We start from the raw sequence: 13732 nt of genomic DNA, 5'->3' as shown, positions 1-13732 counted from the left end.
GGCTGACTGGCCTCTGCAGCTCCCACCAGTAGAGTTAGTGGGGGGGTGTAACCCCGATGCTGCTCCTCACCAGGCCCCCCGGTGATCCTCCAGATCCATCAATCGGGGAAGGGGATGCGAAGGGGAGGGGCAGAGCAGGAGCAGGTCTGGGGGAGTGGGTGGAGCAGGGACAAGGTGGGGCTGGGCAGGGCTTGCGGGGGTGCGGGGGTTAACCTGGGTCCTGGGTGTGGGGCAGTGATGGGGGGTTGCCCCAAGCCCTGTGCCCCCCTGCACCAGCAGGGACAGACCTGCCCATGAGCCCCTGGTCCCATTCTGCTCTGATGTCGCAGGAATCCCCCACCTCTGTTGCTCAGGAGAGCGGGTGGGAGGGGCAGAGTGGAGCGGAGCAGGGGTGGGGTTTGGGGCTTGGGGTAGAGAGCCGGTGGGGTGGGGTCTGTGGAGGAGAATGGCCCTGGGTCCTGTGCCTGGCCTTGCCCCAGGTCCCACACCTCTCTTGTGATGGCCCTGCCCAGGGGCTCCTTCTCCAGTCTACTCTCCTCTCCCACTCCTGTCTGGCTCTCTCCCCTGCTGAGTTCAGCTCAGCTCCCTCAGCTCCCTGCAGTGCCTGGGGGCAGTAGGGGAAGTTGGTCTCCATGTTAAGTTGAGTTAAACCCGTGAACCCCAAGTGGGGCATAGGTCATCCACAAGACTCCTCCATCTGTTTCTATCTTGGGCAATGGCTTCAATCTGGCCCCAGGAATATCCCAGTTCTTGTGCTTCTGTGACTGTTGATCTCCTCCATGTTATTCGGGGTCTTCCTCGGCTGCGTTTCCCCTGAGGATTCCATTTTAGGACATGTCGAACAACGCTGGATGGAGGTTTCCTCAAAGTATGTCCCAGCCATCCCCATTTTCTCCTTTTATTTGGATCCACACTGGCTTTTGGCCTGTTTGTGTCCACAGATGTTCATTCCAGACTTTGTCTTGCCATCTTATTTGTAATATGTACCTAAGGCATCTACTCAAAAACGTCTGCAGTTTGTGCGTTGAGGACTTTGTGGTGCGCCATGATTCACAGGCACACAGCAGGACGGACTTCACATTTGAATTGAAGATTCTCACCTTTGTTTCGACAGAGATGTTGTGTGATCTCCATGCTGGCCACAGGATTTGAAATGTTGCTGTGGCTTTGCCAATCCTGGATCTGATGTCTAGGTCAGTACCACCATCTTTATTCACAACACTACCTAGATAAGTAAATTGTTCGACGTCCTCGACGGTCTCTCCCCCTCAAGTGATGTCGTCTTGTTTAGTGTGGTTGACTCTCGTAGTTCTAGTTTTACATCTACTGATTTTCAGGCCTGCCTTTGAGGCAGCGCTATCCAGTGCTGCAACTTTGCTTTCTATAGGCTCATGCCGATGTGCCAGGAGAGCAATGTCATCAGCAAAATCGATATCCTCTAATTCATGAGAGAAGGTCCACTGAATACCTCTCTGGAGTTCGCTTTTTGTTTTTAGCATAATCCAATCCATAACTATAAGGAAAAGGAATGGTGAGAGTAGACATCCCTGTCTCACACCTGTTCGGACAGTGAAAGATTCCGTCAGAGTGCCATTATGTACAACCTGGCAAGTGGAGGGTTCATAATTAGCTCGAATGAGATTAATGATCTGGGCAATGCCATGATACTGCAGCAGTCTCCACAGTGCATTTCTGTCTCCACTATCAAAGGCCTGTTCAAGGTCTATGAAAGTTATATACAGTGGGGAGTCCCATTCCAATGACTGTTCTATGATGATCCTTAAGGTCGTTATCTGGTCTACACATGATCTCTCTCTCTGAAAACCAGTTTGTTCATCCCTCAACAGCCTGGCAATCTCTGCTTTCATTCTCTCCAACAGGATCCTGTTAAAGACTTTCCCAGGAATAGACAGCAGAGTGATAGCTCTCCAGTTTCTGCATTCATTCAAACTTCCTTTCTTGGGTATTTTAATTATATGTCCATGTTTCCAGTCTCGTGGTATTTTCTTGGTGTCCCATATTCTGCCAAAGGGTTCATACAGCATGTCAGTGGAGGTTTCAAGGTCCACCTTCACCGCTTCTGAGGGGATGCAGTCTGGCCCTGGAGCTTTTCCACTTTTCAGCAGAGAAATGGCCTTCCTTATCTCCTCCTTAGTTGGTCTGTCTGTTTTTATTGGTAGTGGTATTGGAGCTGAGAGTAAATCTGGTGGATCTCTTGGTGCTGGGCGGTTTAAGAGATCCTCAGAATGTTCTTTCCATCGATTAAGTTGTTCGGATGGATTTGACAAGACTCTCCCATCCTTGTCTTTAATGGACGATCTACTGTCCGTCTTGCACCTGATAACTTCCTTGTGATATTATACAGTTCTTTTAGATTCTTCTGGCCCACGGCTTGCTCGGCTTGTTGTGCTAGTGCTTCCATGAGGTTACTTTTATCCCCCTTTATACCTTTCTTAACTTCCTTGTTAGCTTCTGCATACAATTGCAGCACTTCTGCCTTGATAGCTCTGGTCTTGCTGCTTGAATACAACTGCCTTCTTGGCTTTTCTATCCTTTATCTTCCTCAGAGTGTCTGGTGATATCCATTCTTTGTGTCGTCTTGTTCTTTTGCCCAGGATTTTCTCACAAGCTTCTTTCCATGCTGATTTGGAGCTTTCCCATACCTGCTGTACTGCTACATCTTCTGATCTTAGATCTCTAAGGACTGCATATCTGTTTAACAGTTCTAACTGGAATTGTGATTTTGTTATCTGATCTCTCAGGAGTTCTGTGTTATATCTCGGCCCTAGCCTGTTTACTTGCATATGGTGCTTTTTCAGTTTCAGACTGAACTTTGCTCAGACAAGGTGCTGGTTGGATCCCGCATCAGCCCCCTTCTTGAGCATACATCTTGCATAGAACGTCTGAAGGTGCTGCTGATACAGATATGGTCAATTTGATTTTCCGTCCGGTGGTCTGGTGAAACCCGTGTTGCTTTATGGATTCTTTTGTGTGGAAAGACACTCCCATCAATCACCAATCCATTAAATACGCAAAAGTCACTGAAGAGGTTGCCGCTCTCATTGGCTTTTCCTTACCCTTCTGTACCCGTGTACTGCTCCTTTCCTGTGTTGTCACTTCTGATTTTGGCATTGAAGTCACCCCTCAAAATCAATATATCTTTCTTACCTTTCTTCTTAATAATACTTTGGAGAGTCTCATAGAACCTTGTTTTAATATTTTCATCAGCATCATTTGTGGGGGCATAGCACTGTATGATCAGAATCTTGTTTATCTTGGTGTAAAAACTGGCTGTAATGATCCATGCTGACACTGCTGTCCACTCAGTTAGGGATTCAATTGCATCCTTGGACAACAGCATACCTACTTCTTCCGTATGTGGCTCATCCTCCTCCTCATGCCCTGAATAAATAAGGGTTTCAACTGTTGATAGACGCAGTTGTCCTGATTGTATCCATCTTGTTTCGCACAGCCCCAAAACTGCCAGCTTGTACTGTCACATTTCTGCTGCTATTTGTGCTGTCTTACCAGCCTCATACAATGTTCTAACATTCCATGTTCCAATTTGAGTTGTAGTTCTGGGTGAGAGAAGGGTCATCTGCGATGCAGCCTCCTCTCAGCTTTCGCTGACCCGCTTCATAATCATCCTGGCTGGATTTCCTGCTCTTCCCCAGACATGACAAGTTAAGGTTTTCCATGTGGATGTTTCTGTTACAGTTTTCTTTTTACGGGCAGGGTTGTTAGCCCTACGCCAACCCCTTATCCTCGAGGAGAGGTTGGATCACTCTTTGTCTGGTCTCTACCCATTGACCTATCTGACAAGGGAGACCCTACCAGGAGCGAAAAGCTCCAGCCAGCATAGCTCTCCAGGTCACTGAGACAAACAAGCCCCCCAACCACGACAAGGTGATTATCCATCTGAAGGGTGGTCTCCACGGGACAGAGCAAAAAAAGTACTTCGGAGAGAAGCCCAGCAGGTTGGGTGGGAAAAAGAGCTAAGTACCCCTTCAGCCCAAATCCGATGCCACAGGAAGGACTCCCCAGTGGGGGCAGAGTGGGAAGGAGGAAAATGGCCTATTCACCTGAGTCCCTGAGGCTACGTCTACACGTGCCCCAAACTTGGAAATGGCCACGCAAATGGCCATTTCGAAGTTTACTAATTAAGTGCTGAAATGCATATTCAGCGCTTCATTAGCATGCGGGCGGCAGCGGCGCTTCGAAATTGACGCTCCTTGCCGCCGTGCAGCACGTCCCGACGGGGCTCCTTTTTGAAAGGACCCCGCCTACTTCGAAGTCCCCTTATTCCCATGAGCTGATGGGAATAAGGCAACTTCGAAGTAGGCGGGGTCCTTTCGAAAAGGAGCCGCGTCTGGACGCGCTGCGCGGCGGCAAGGAGCGTCAATTTCGAAGCGCCGCTGCCGCCCGCATGCTAATGAAGCACTAAATATGCATTTCAGTGCTTCATTAGTAAACTTCAAAATGGCCATTTGCGTGGCCATTTCAAAGTTTGGGGCACGTGTAGACACGGCCTGAACGTCTTCTGGGAAGAGAGAGCTCTGTTCCCCTCAGGTCCTGAAAAGAGGGCCAAAGACAGTGGATATTGTAAACAGACAGCATGTGTTTTGTAGGTAGGTCATTTTAAAGTGAGGTGTATCTTAGCAGAATTCAAAACAAATCTGCCTTCTGAAAAGGGCACAGTAATCTGGAGAGGTTGAATCATTCCTGTGGTTATCAGGTTTGGGCTGATGGGATATTTATCTCTGAAGACAACCACTGAAAACTTACTGACTTTCTACATTCTTATTATCATATGAATGAGTTGGAATACAAAAATTGTACTTATATTTCAGCGTAAGACATAGGAAGCCATAGAAACAAGTCATTGTCTGAATGAACTTTTAGATTGTACTGACTTTACTAGTGTTTTTATTCTGCCTGTTGTAACACCAGGCAAACATCTAGATGAGTTGATGTATCTACTGACAGACCTCAGTGTACCCCCAATGGTACCCGTACCCTGCTGGGAAACACTGAGCTAGTGCACAGAGCTGGTTTGTCGATGCCTGGCTGCTTCTTTCTGAGCAAATCTGAAGGATCCTGGTTCCTTTATTCTCTGTCTTCTCTCTCAGTGTAACGCTCAGTCACACTGAAGTCAGTGGCTGATTGCCTGAGCAAGGATCCCTGATCCAGCCCTGCAGCACTACCCAGGGGAGACATGTCACAGTCAGGGACATAACGATAAGGGCTCGTCCTCCTCTCCAGCATCCAGAACGGGGCGGGGAACAGCCCTCACTTTACCCCCTGCAGATGTGCAGCTCCAGCTGAGAGGCAGGGGCAGTTTTACAGGAAGTGGCACTGAAGGGCTGGGCTGTGATGCTCCTTTGTCTGTGAGCAGCCCCTCGCTCCGGTGGGGCTCAGAGGGGAGGGACTCAGTGCTGGGCACTTGCGCGGTGTGCGGCACAAGGCAGTGCGCTGTTATCACTGGGGTGAGGGGCTGGGGGGCCCTCAGTAACAGGTATTTTTGGTGTCCCTCTCCCAGCACAGAAGGGAAGGGGAGGGGCTGGTAAGAGCTCGGGACCCTGAGGTGAGTGTCCCCAGGGCAATGGGGAGAGGTCAGTGCTCCAGCTCAGCCTGACCGACAGGGCTGGCAAGTCAATGAGGGAGTCAGGAATCCAGGGTTCCCATCGTCCCTGTGAGCTGGAGCCTGGGCCAGAGTGGGGAGGGCGAAGGGGAGAGCAGCGCCTGAGCTGGGGGCAGAGCTGTGCCAGCCAGAGCCGGAGCGAACAGCAGCAGCCCAGGGAGCTGGCGGCCGAGAGCAGCAGCAGCAGCAGTTCTGGGGCTGGAGCAGCCTGGAGCTGGGTGCAGGGAACTGCTGGGGAGAGCGAGGGGGACCCTGGGCAGAAGCCCAGTGCAGGGAGATGCCACCAGCCTAGAGGCCTCTCAGGTCAGACTTGGAGGGGGATTGTAACCCCAATGGAGGCTGGGGAGATGGGCCCTGTCACCTAGAGCATGAGGGTGGGTGCCAGTGGCTGCCACCAGAGCAAGTGTCTGACCCGCAGCATCCCTGCAGCACAGCCACGGCCTGGGACGTGTGAGGGACGGACTGGCAGCCTCCCTCCCACTCCTGTGATGGGTGTTTGGGTGCCCCTGTGCCCAGGGAGTGGGGCTGTGTGTTTCCTGTAACTGATCCCGTTTCTAAAATAGCTGCTCTTAAACCACTGTGTTTGCTTTGGACTGTACCCAGGGCACCCACGGGGGCTGCCGCGCTCCTGCTGCTCTCCCAGACATGGTGAGCGGGGGATGGGCACAGGGAGGCGGCCCTGGAACAACAGGAAACACGTCACAGTCACACCGGGGGATCCTCAGTGCCCAGTGACACGAACAGAAACAGTAACAGCTCAGTATTAACAGCCACAGGACGTGCCCTGGCTTTGTGCATTTCTCGTTAGGGTCACAGGCACACAGCACCCTGGGGGTTCAGGCCCTTTGGTCTCAGGGGATTTGCCTGTCAGGACTGAGGTGGCTGATTCTTACCTGAACATGTCACTCCAGCGTCCCCGGTGTGGTCACAGAGAGATGTAAGCCATTCCAAGTTCTCACAGTCCCAGAGAACAGACTCGGTGCCACGACAGTTAACACCAGCCAGCCAAATTTGTCCGTTTCCTGGTCCAAAATGAGCTTCCTCATGGGCACTGACAGCAGCTCCACATCCCAGCTGCTTACAAACCACTTCAGCATCTGTCTCGTCCCATCCATCGTCACACACCGTCCCCCACTGCTCCTGGTGTTTAACCTCCACTCTCCCAGCACAGGGGCTGCCTCCATTCACCAGCCTCAGCTCCTCAGCACCTGCACAGAGAGACACAGAGCAGGGTCAGAGCGAGCAGGGAGCCCCATTCCCAGAGTTATCACAGCAGTCTGTGTCCGGCAGCAGGGATCTGTGCCCACAGCCAGGAGACTGGGGCATGCCCAGAGCTGCCTCAAGGCACCACCATCTCACATCGCAGGGCTCACACTCAGGCTCTCAGTGCTGCAGCTCTGCCACGTGATCCCCTCACTAGCAATTTGGGATGTTTGTACCTGTCCCATGAGACCCTCATGAAAGGCGCCAACTCCCCAGGTTTCCCTCATTCCAAATGGTCCCATTGCCTGTCCCTGTCCCTGGGGCTGAAGCTAGTGAGATACCACCGTCTCCTTACAGTCTGTCAGTGCATGGGGGTGGGCCTGCTCTGGGAAAATTTGACGGCCATCTCCCACTGAAGCCCACAGGGAATATGACTGCCCCTGTATGTCTCAGAGAGCTGGAGAGGGCCCAGGCACTGTAAGGAGCAGCAGAGACCCCCTGAAAGGAAGAAGGGGGCGGACGGTTGTTTGGGTGCAGGCGGCAGATTCAGGGGTTACAAGGGAATGAGGTAAAGTTGAGGAATGGTCCAGAGAGAAAGGTGTGGGAGGTTCTGGAGAAAGGGCTGGAGGGAGGGAGGGACAAGGAGAGAGTCTGTACTGGGGCAGGATGGAGAGATGGGAGGAAAGTCTGGAAGGGGGTTAGAAAGGAGCAGGAGTTCGGAGGTGGGTCTGGGGCGTGAGTTGGACTATAGGTCGGAAAGGATGCGGGAGTGAGAAATGAGGCGACTTGCGGCATCGGGGGGGGAGGGAAAGAGGGGCAAGGAGAGCAAATGGGCCAACGGAGACATGGGTAGAAGAGGGGATCTAATGGGGGAGAGGGATGGGGCTGGTGATCTTGTGTAGGACAGGAGGGAGACGCTCTAACACAGGGCAGTAAGAGGTAGAGGAGGACATGGGTGTGGAGCAGAGGGTGGGAGGGAAGTGAGGTAGCCTCGAGCAGGGGCACATGTGGGGCCTTGGGGAGGATGGAGAAGTATGTTGGGGGTCCGGTGCTGGTGGGCAGGAGATAGGGAAGGGGCTCTGGAGCAGGTGGAGAGGAGGGAGAACTGAGGAGAAGGACGAGCTCAGGAGTGGGAGGGGGCAGGCAAGGAGAGATGGGGACAGGAAAGGAGGGGTCTCTCGCCTGGGGCCAGTGCTTCTGAGGGCCAGGCAGAGACATTGTGTGGGGAGGGAGCTAGGAAAGTTTTGCTCTTTGCAAATGTTGAAACCAGCCCTGTGGTGCTGACGGGACATTGGGAAGTGAACAGCCGACGTCAGTGGGAATTTCTCCAGTCCATCCCCAGCAGTAAGAGAAGCTCCATGTGCCCGTGTGAACCTGCTGCCCTGGCTAGTTCAGAGCCTGTCAGGTTTTTCCCCCCAGCCCCCCTCCCCTGCCAGAGGACGTGCACCCGACGGGGCGTGAAGGCAGAACTGGGCAATGGATGGCGGTTCCCATCTCAGGGGAGGGGAGGGTAAGCGCCGTCCCCAGCTGAGGAGCCAGGGGGCGCTGTGCAGTGCAGAGGCAGCGAAGGGCGACTGGTCCCCTGTGGTTCTCACCCCGCATGGGCAGAGGGGCCGAGGGGATTCGAACCGCCAGGGGCAGACGGAGGAACGGGGCTGGGCGGCTCTGATAGTCTCAGGTCTTTTAACCTGTGGTGCTCGGCAATCCTGCTCATCCCCACCCCCCGCGTTTCCTCTCTCCACTGCCCCAGGGGTCAGGCGCCAGCCCAGTGTGGGCCCTGCGATTCCAGGCCAAGAGCGGCTCCTGGGGATGCGGCTCAATGGGCCGGGCACAGGACTGAGCTGAACCACAACGGCCTCTCTGGCCTGAAATCGGCGCAGCCACACGGACACGAGCGCCACAGGCTCCAGCACTCAGAGCAGGAAGTGGGGCTGGAAAGGACAAGAGCTGCCCAGGCATTTCCCTCTGCCCGGGTCTCCGGCGGTGCTGGAAGTGCTGCTGCACCCGCTGGCGTAACACGGTTTCCATCCGCGCCGGGTTTGCAGTTTGGGTAAACGCTCTCAGGAGCATCACACCACAAACTGCTCCAGGGTCCCTCCCTGCTGGGCTCTTCCCAGCCTCCTCCCCTGGGCTCCTCTCCCCTCCCTCCACCACCTTCTACCTGGCCTCTGTTCTGCAGCCACTGGCTGCTCCTTCCCCAGATGACCACCACACGCTGCCCCACTCCCTGCCGTGGGCTTTTCTCCCGGTTCCCAGCTCTGAGATCCAGCCTCACAGCCCTGTTGTCTCTCGAGCTGTTTGCATCTCTGGGGCTGTGCAGAGGCAAAGCTGGCAGCTGGGAGAGAGGCCGTTCACAGGGAATGTGAGGCGGAGTCACTGCAGACATAACCATGGGATACTGGCTGGAGGAACTGCTCCCTGGGACAAGGTTTGCAGACCCAGCCCTGTCCCTGTGTTTGGCAGCAAACACAGACACCATTCTATTGCCCGAAGTTACAGCTACCTGCCGAATGCCACTGTGCCCTTGGAGCAGGCTGGCTGCAGCACAGAATGGCTGAGCTTGGGATAAAATATTTATGGAACCTCCCTGGAGCTCAGAGAACTGGGCACTTCACACCAGTATGTGGCCAGACCTCCCTCTACTTTCCATGCCCATTACTTATAACACTTGTTCTTCTGAAATCCACAGGGAAGGTGATTCAGGTGCCGCTCTGTCCATCCCAGTGCCAAAGGAAACCCCTGGGCCTGGTGCGCGTTAGTTAAAAAGGGGCTTTTTTCAATCAAGGGAACTCGGTGATGTTCACATGTGGCAAGGCCCCAGGCTCTGCTCGAGCTCAGTGCTCACACAGCCCTATTTCCTGGCACACGGGCAGAAAATAACAACAGTCAGCAGTTCCCCTGTTCAGAAATCCCCCAGCCTGTCCTCCATTCAGCCCTAATGGGCTTCGTTCCTTTGTTTCCTGTGGATCCCAGTCAGAACTCCATTGAACTGGCTTCTCCTTCCAGCACACACAGTCTGACACCCATCACCTGGCCCCTGCCTTGGCAATGTGGCAATTCCCTGGCTTTAGCTCTGCCCTGACCATAACCCCAGGGCCTTGGGGAGCAGCGCCCAATGTCTACAGCTGTTTTTACTACATACAGAATCTTGATTGCTCCCTCTGTTGAGCCTATACCACAGTGCCAGTCATCAGCACTGGCTTCCATGAGGTCTGTGGTTGCCTTGGGATTGAAGACTCCCTCGTGGCAGCTATCAGCTCCTTTCAGGATACCCAGGGCTGGATTTCCAGTCAGGCACAGTATGCCTGTGGCTAGTGACACCCGTGTGCCAGAGCACCGGAGGTTGACAAGTGTGTGATTTTCAAGATGTCAGTTGCCAGGGGCTTTCGCAATTGTGGGCTGTGGTATTTTGGGTTTCTTGCTGCCCCTCTGCTGCTGGCTGCACTGCTTGGGAGTTCTTTGGGTGCAGGGACTCTCCTGAACAGTCCCGTTGTGGCTGCTCCACAAGCCCCTTGTCTCACGTCCTGTCCCGTCCCCTCCTCTCAGGTGACAATTGCTGCCTATGCAGGATTCTTGTCTGAGGGACGCAGAATTTATTACCCTGCAGAAAATGTGCTGCAGTTCTGCCTTCGACAACCAGAGGCTGCTGTGGCACCAGAGCAGCCTGAGCTGCCTGAGGCTGACTGGTTGGTGGGGAGCAGAAAACTGCTGCTTGGTGTGTGCATTATTTCCTGAAGTGAAAAGTCACAGCTGCCATTGGGAGATATGTTAGGAGGCAGAGCAGGCCCCAGAAGGCTGCTGGGGGGGTCAGAGGGGCACATGGGGATGCAGGGGGGGGCTCCAGACAGGGCCATATGGGATGGAAGGATGGGTGCTGGAGATGCTTTGCCTGGGGTGGGGTGATGTGTAATTTCAGTCCTGACAATAACAATCTCATTTGCATACTGTACAAATCTTATATTTCTCAGGTCTCTGGGGCCCAGCTTGGAATAATGATCCCGCTCAGCGCTCTGAACACAGGGACAGTTCAGACCTGGGCCTGGAAGTGAAACCATCACTTTTGCTCCATCCCAGATATTGTCTCCGTAGTTTGCCTGGACTCCACACACTTGGACACATTTTGTTTTCAACCCACCGTGGACAGGCCAATGACTGTGCAACACGATCTTATGGCAGTGACTGGCCTGATCTCTCCTCAGGGCTGAGGGAGAAAGATGGGAGCACGGAAAGAAAGGGAAAAATGGCCACCTGGTGCTATCCCCTACACTGGACACTCCCCCGCATCCTGCGTCTCCATATGACGTGAAACCACCTCACGTTTCCCAGAACTCATAGAAACTGTCTAGAGGACGGTGCACACGTGTTCTCCAGTCCAACAAACGTGCACTGAGCGGGACACGTACCTGACATCACTGTGTGAAACTCTCCCACGCACAACTGGGCAGTCAAGTATCACACACACGCCAACAGACGCCCCTTCCCCTGCAACGGTAGCCTGAGCACCAGCTGTCACCCCAGAATCCTCTGCTGTTCTCTCACACAACTGGGTCAGGGGCTCCAACCCCCCCCAACATCCTATATGAACCCCTTGGGAATTTAAAATAGGAACTACAAGTGAGTGATGGACAGGCAGTTGGCACAGGACTTTCTAGGTCCCCGTCCCCAGCTCACCACACAGTTACGGAGCTGTCTGGGAGACAAACATCAGGGCAGGTTTTTCTCTCCAACACAAATTCAGGCCATGCTGATTATCGGTTCAGCATCAGCTGGTCTGGCTTGTTCCCAGGTACCAGCTGCCACTGGTCAGTTTGCTGCCCTGCCAGAACCCTGGATCATCCCATCCTGTTCTCTCCAACCCAATGGGTCCCCGTCGCTGTACGATCTTCACTGCATCTGGCCTGCGTTAGACAGTGAACCTATTTTAATCAGTTCTGGAGTCTTTGGGTGGGATTCACTTCCTGAATTCCCCCAGCACATTCTGCCATAACCCACCACCTCACTCCACCCCCGGCACTAGCGCTACATCTGCCTGAAGCTGGGACACACCTTGGCAATGAGTTTGCAGCCCCCTCTGTGCTGGCAGAATGAGAAAACCTCTGAAAATGGGCAGGGGCGGCCTTGGGGGAATGGAACCAACATGGCTGTGAGAGGTGCTGATACAGCTCCTCTGCCACTCAGCTTGTGCTGGTTGGGCTTCTCTAGGCTCCAGTGGGGACTGAATCCCTCTTACTCAGGCAGAAGCCCTGGGGGTGGGGATAAATCTTCCTTCAGGCACAGTGTCCAGTGCCCTCCTGGGCAAAGGGCATTGCTCGCGCGCGCACACACCCACACACACATGCACACACACGCAAACAACAAATGCAAAACTTTAGTCAGCGAGTGGGGGTGGGGTGAGGAGCCAGGACTTGGTGTTGAGTCTGTGGGAATCTGAACCAAACAGACTTTCCTGTGGGAATCCAAAATATTGACGTATTTGTTGGATTTAGAATTCCAAAGCGATGCCCAGCCAGGGGTTTTGATACATGGGCACATTGAAAACACAGTCAAATCCCAGCAGCATAAAGTGACCATTACAACAGGATCCAAGTGAGCCAGGTTATCTACCGAAACTACTTCCTGCTCCTTTCCCGTTCTGTGAAGCACGGCCTGGGACCTTCCCAGCCCTCACCCCACAACAAGTGGCTGTTGACAAACATCCAGGAACTCATCAAATTTGAGCTATTTTGGCCCAAAGGGGAGAGCTAATTCCAAAGAGTGCTGGAGCCCTCACACAGAGCCCCCTGAGAGCCACCCCTCACCTTTGTAGTCTAGTAGGCATCCTGCAGTCGACGTAGACGATGGATCAAAAAAACAAGCTTATAACCGGTATCTGTTACCTCTGTTATAACTGGTATCTGTTACCTCCCGTGTTGGTTCAATGCTGTTAAGCAATGCTGGAGTACCTCTCCAGGCACCTCACCTTTATAAAAGGGGAAACCAGCTTGGTGGCCCTGCTGAATACAGCTGTGTCCATACAGCCTCGGCAGAGAGGTCACCTCACCGGGAATCTGGTGCTAGGACATTTAGGACTTTATAAATCATAATCAACAGACTAATTTCCATCTGGAGATGGGGACCAGGGCCCCATCCTGCTCCACAGCCGTAACATGCTCCCAGCGAGGTGCCCCATTAGAAAGTGAGATGCTGCTATTTGCCTGTTTTGTTCTCTCCAGAAGTTTAAGGTGCAGCCCCAAGCAGAGGTCCAGCTCAATCTCATGGTAACAAAGGACTCAGTAAGAGTGGGAAGGTCCAATTTCTAAAGGAAAAGGGGAATCCCCCAACCCAGATACAGATGGCAACACCTGACTGTAAAAGTTACCCACAGTTCCAGTTAACCAAACACCCATAGTGAACAGCGCAGGAGACTTACCTGTTACCTGCTTTACCAGGAGGAGAAGAGGCAACCACAGCACCGTAGCACAGGGATGTCCCTTCATTGCCAGACTGATTTTCTGTCCCCACCTTTCCCTGCATTGGCAGCACCTCCACACCTGCCAGGGCTCCTCTGAGTCTGACAAGTGACAACAAAGCAGTGGAAGGGAAATATATAGATTCAGAGGCTGCCATCAGCTGCGGGAAGGAGCCAATAGCAAACCCAGCTGCCTTTTTAGTTATTATCAGTGGTTTTATCTGTCACTTTATGCAGCTAAAACAGCCAATAAAACATGAAACCAACAAACATCTCCATATATGAGTGAGGAGCCCCTCCCGACGTCAGGTTTCCCAGAGTCTCACACCATTGGCTACATGCAACCCCCGGCGAGGGAGGGAAGAGTTCAGTATGAACTGTACCAGTGTTGTTTCTCACCCTGGCAGGAGCTGTGTGGTACTGAGCACCAACTGGGGGAT

General features: G+C 53.3%; 1 protein-coding gene across 1 annotated transcript in view; it reads right to left on the bottom strand.

The window, feature by feature from the left end:
- Positions 1-11254, bottom strand: part of LOC142014078 (antigen WC1.1-like) — a 33701-nt gene extending 22447 nt beyond the window's left edge. Inside the window, exons 1-3 of the mRNA XM_074996135.1 lie at positions 11248-11254; positions 6728-6849; positions 6254-6320 (exon numbers count right to left, since the gene is read on the bottom strand). Coding sequence (XP_074852236.1) covers positions 6254-6320; positions 6728-6849; positions 11248-11254 — 196 coding nt within the window. The remainder of the gene's footprint in view (positions 1-6253; positions 6321-6727; positions 6850-11247) is intronic.
- Between the last annotated feature and the right edge of the window lie 2478 nt (positions 11255-13732).

The sequence above is a fragment of the Carettochelys insculpta genome, chromosome 1, assembly GCF_033958435.1.
Source record: "Carettochelys insculpta isolate YL-2023 chromosome 1, ASM3395843v1, whole genome shotgun sequence".
In the NCBI taxonomy this organism is placed as follows: domain Eukaryota; kingdom Metazoa; phylum Chordata; order Testudines; family Carettochelyidae; genus Carettochelys; species Carettochelys insculpta.
The sequence above is the reverse complement of the archived record's forward strand: the minus strand, read 5'-3'. Positions and strand labels throughout refer to the sequence as shown.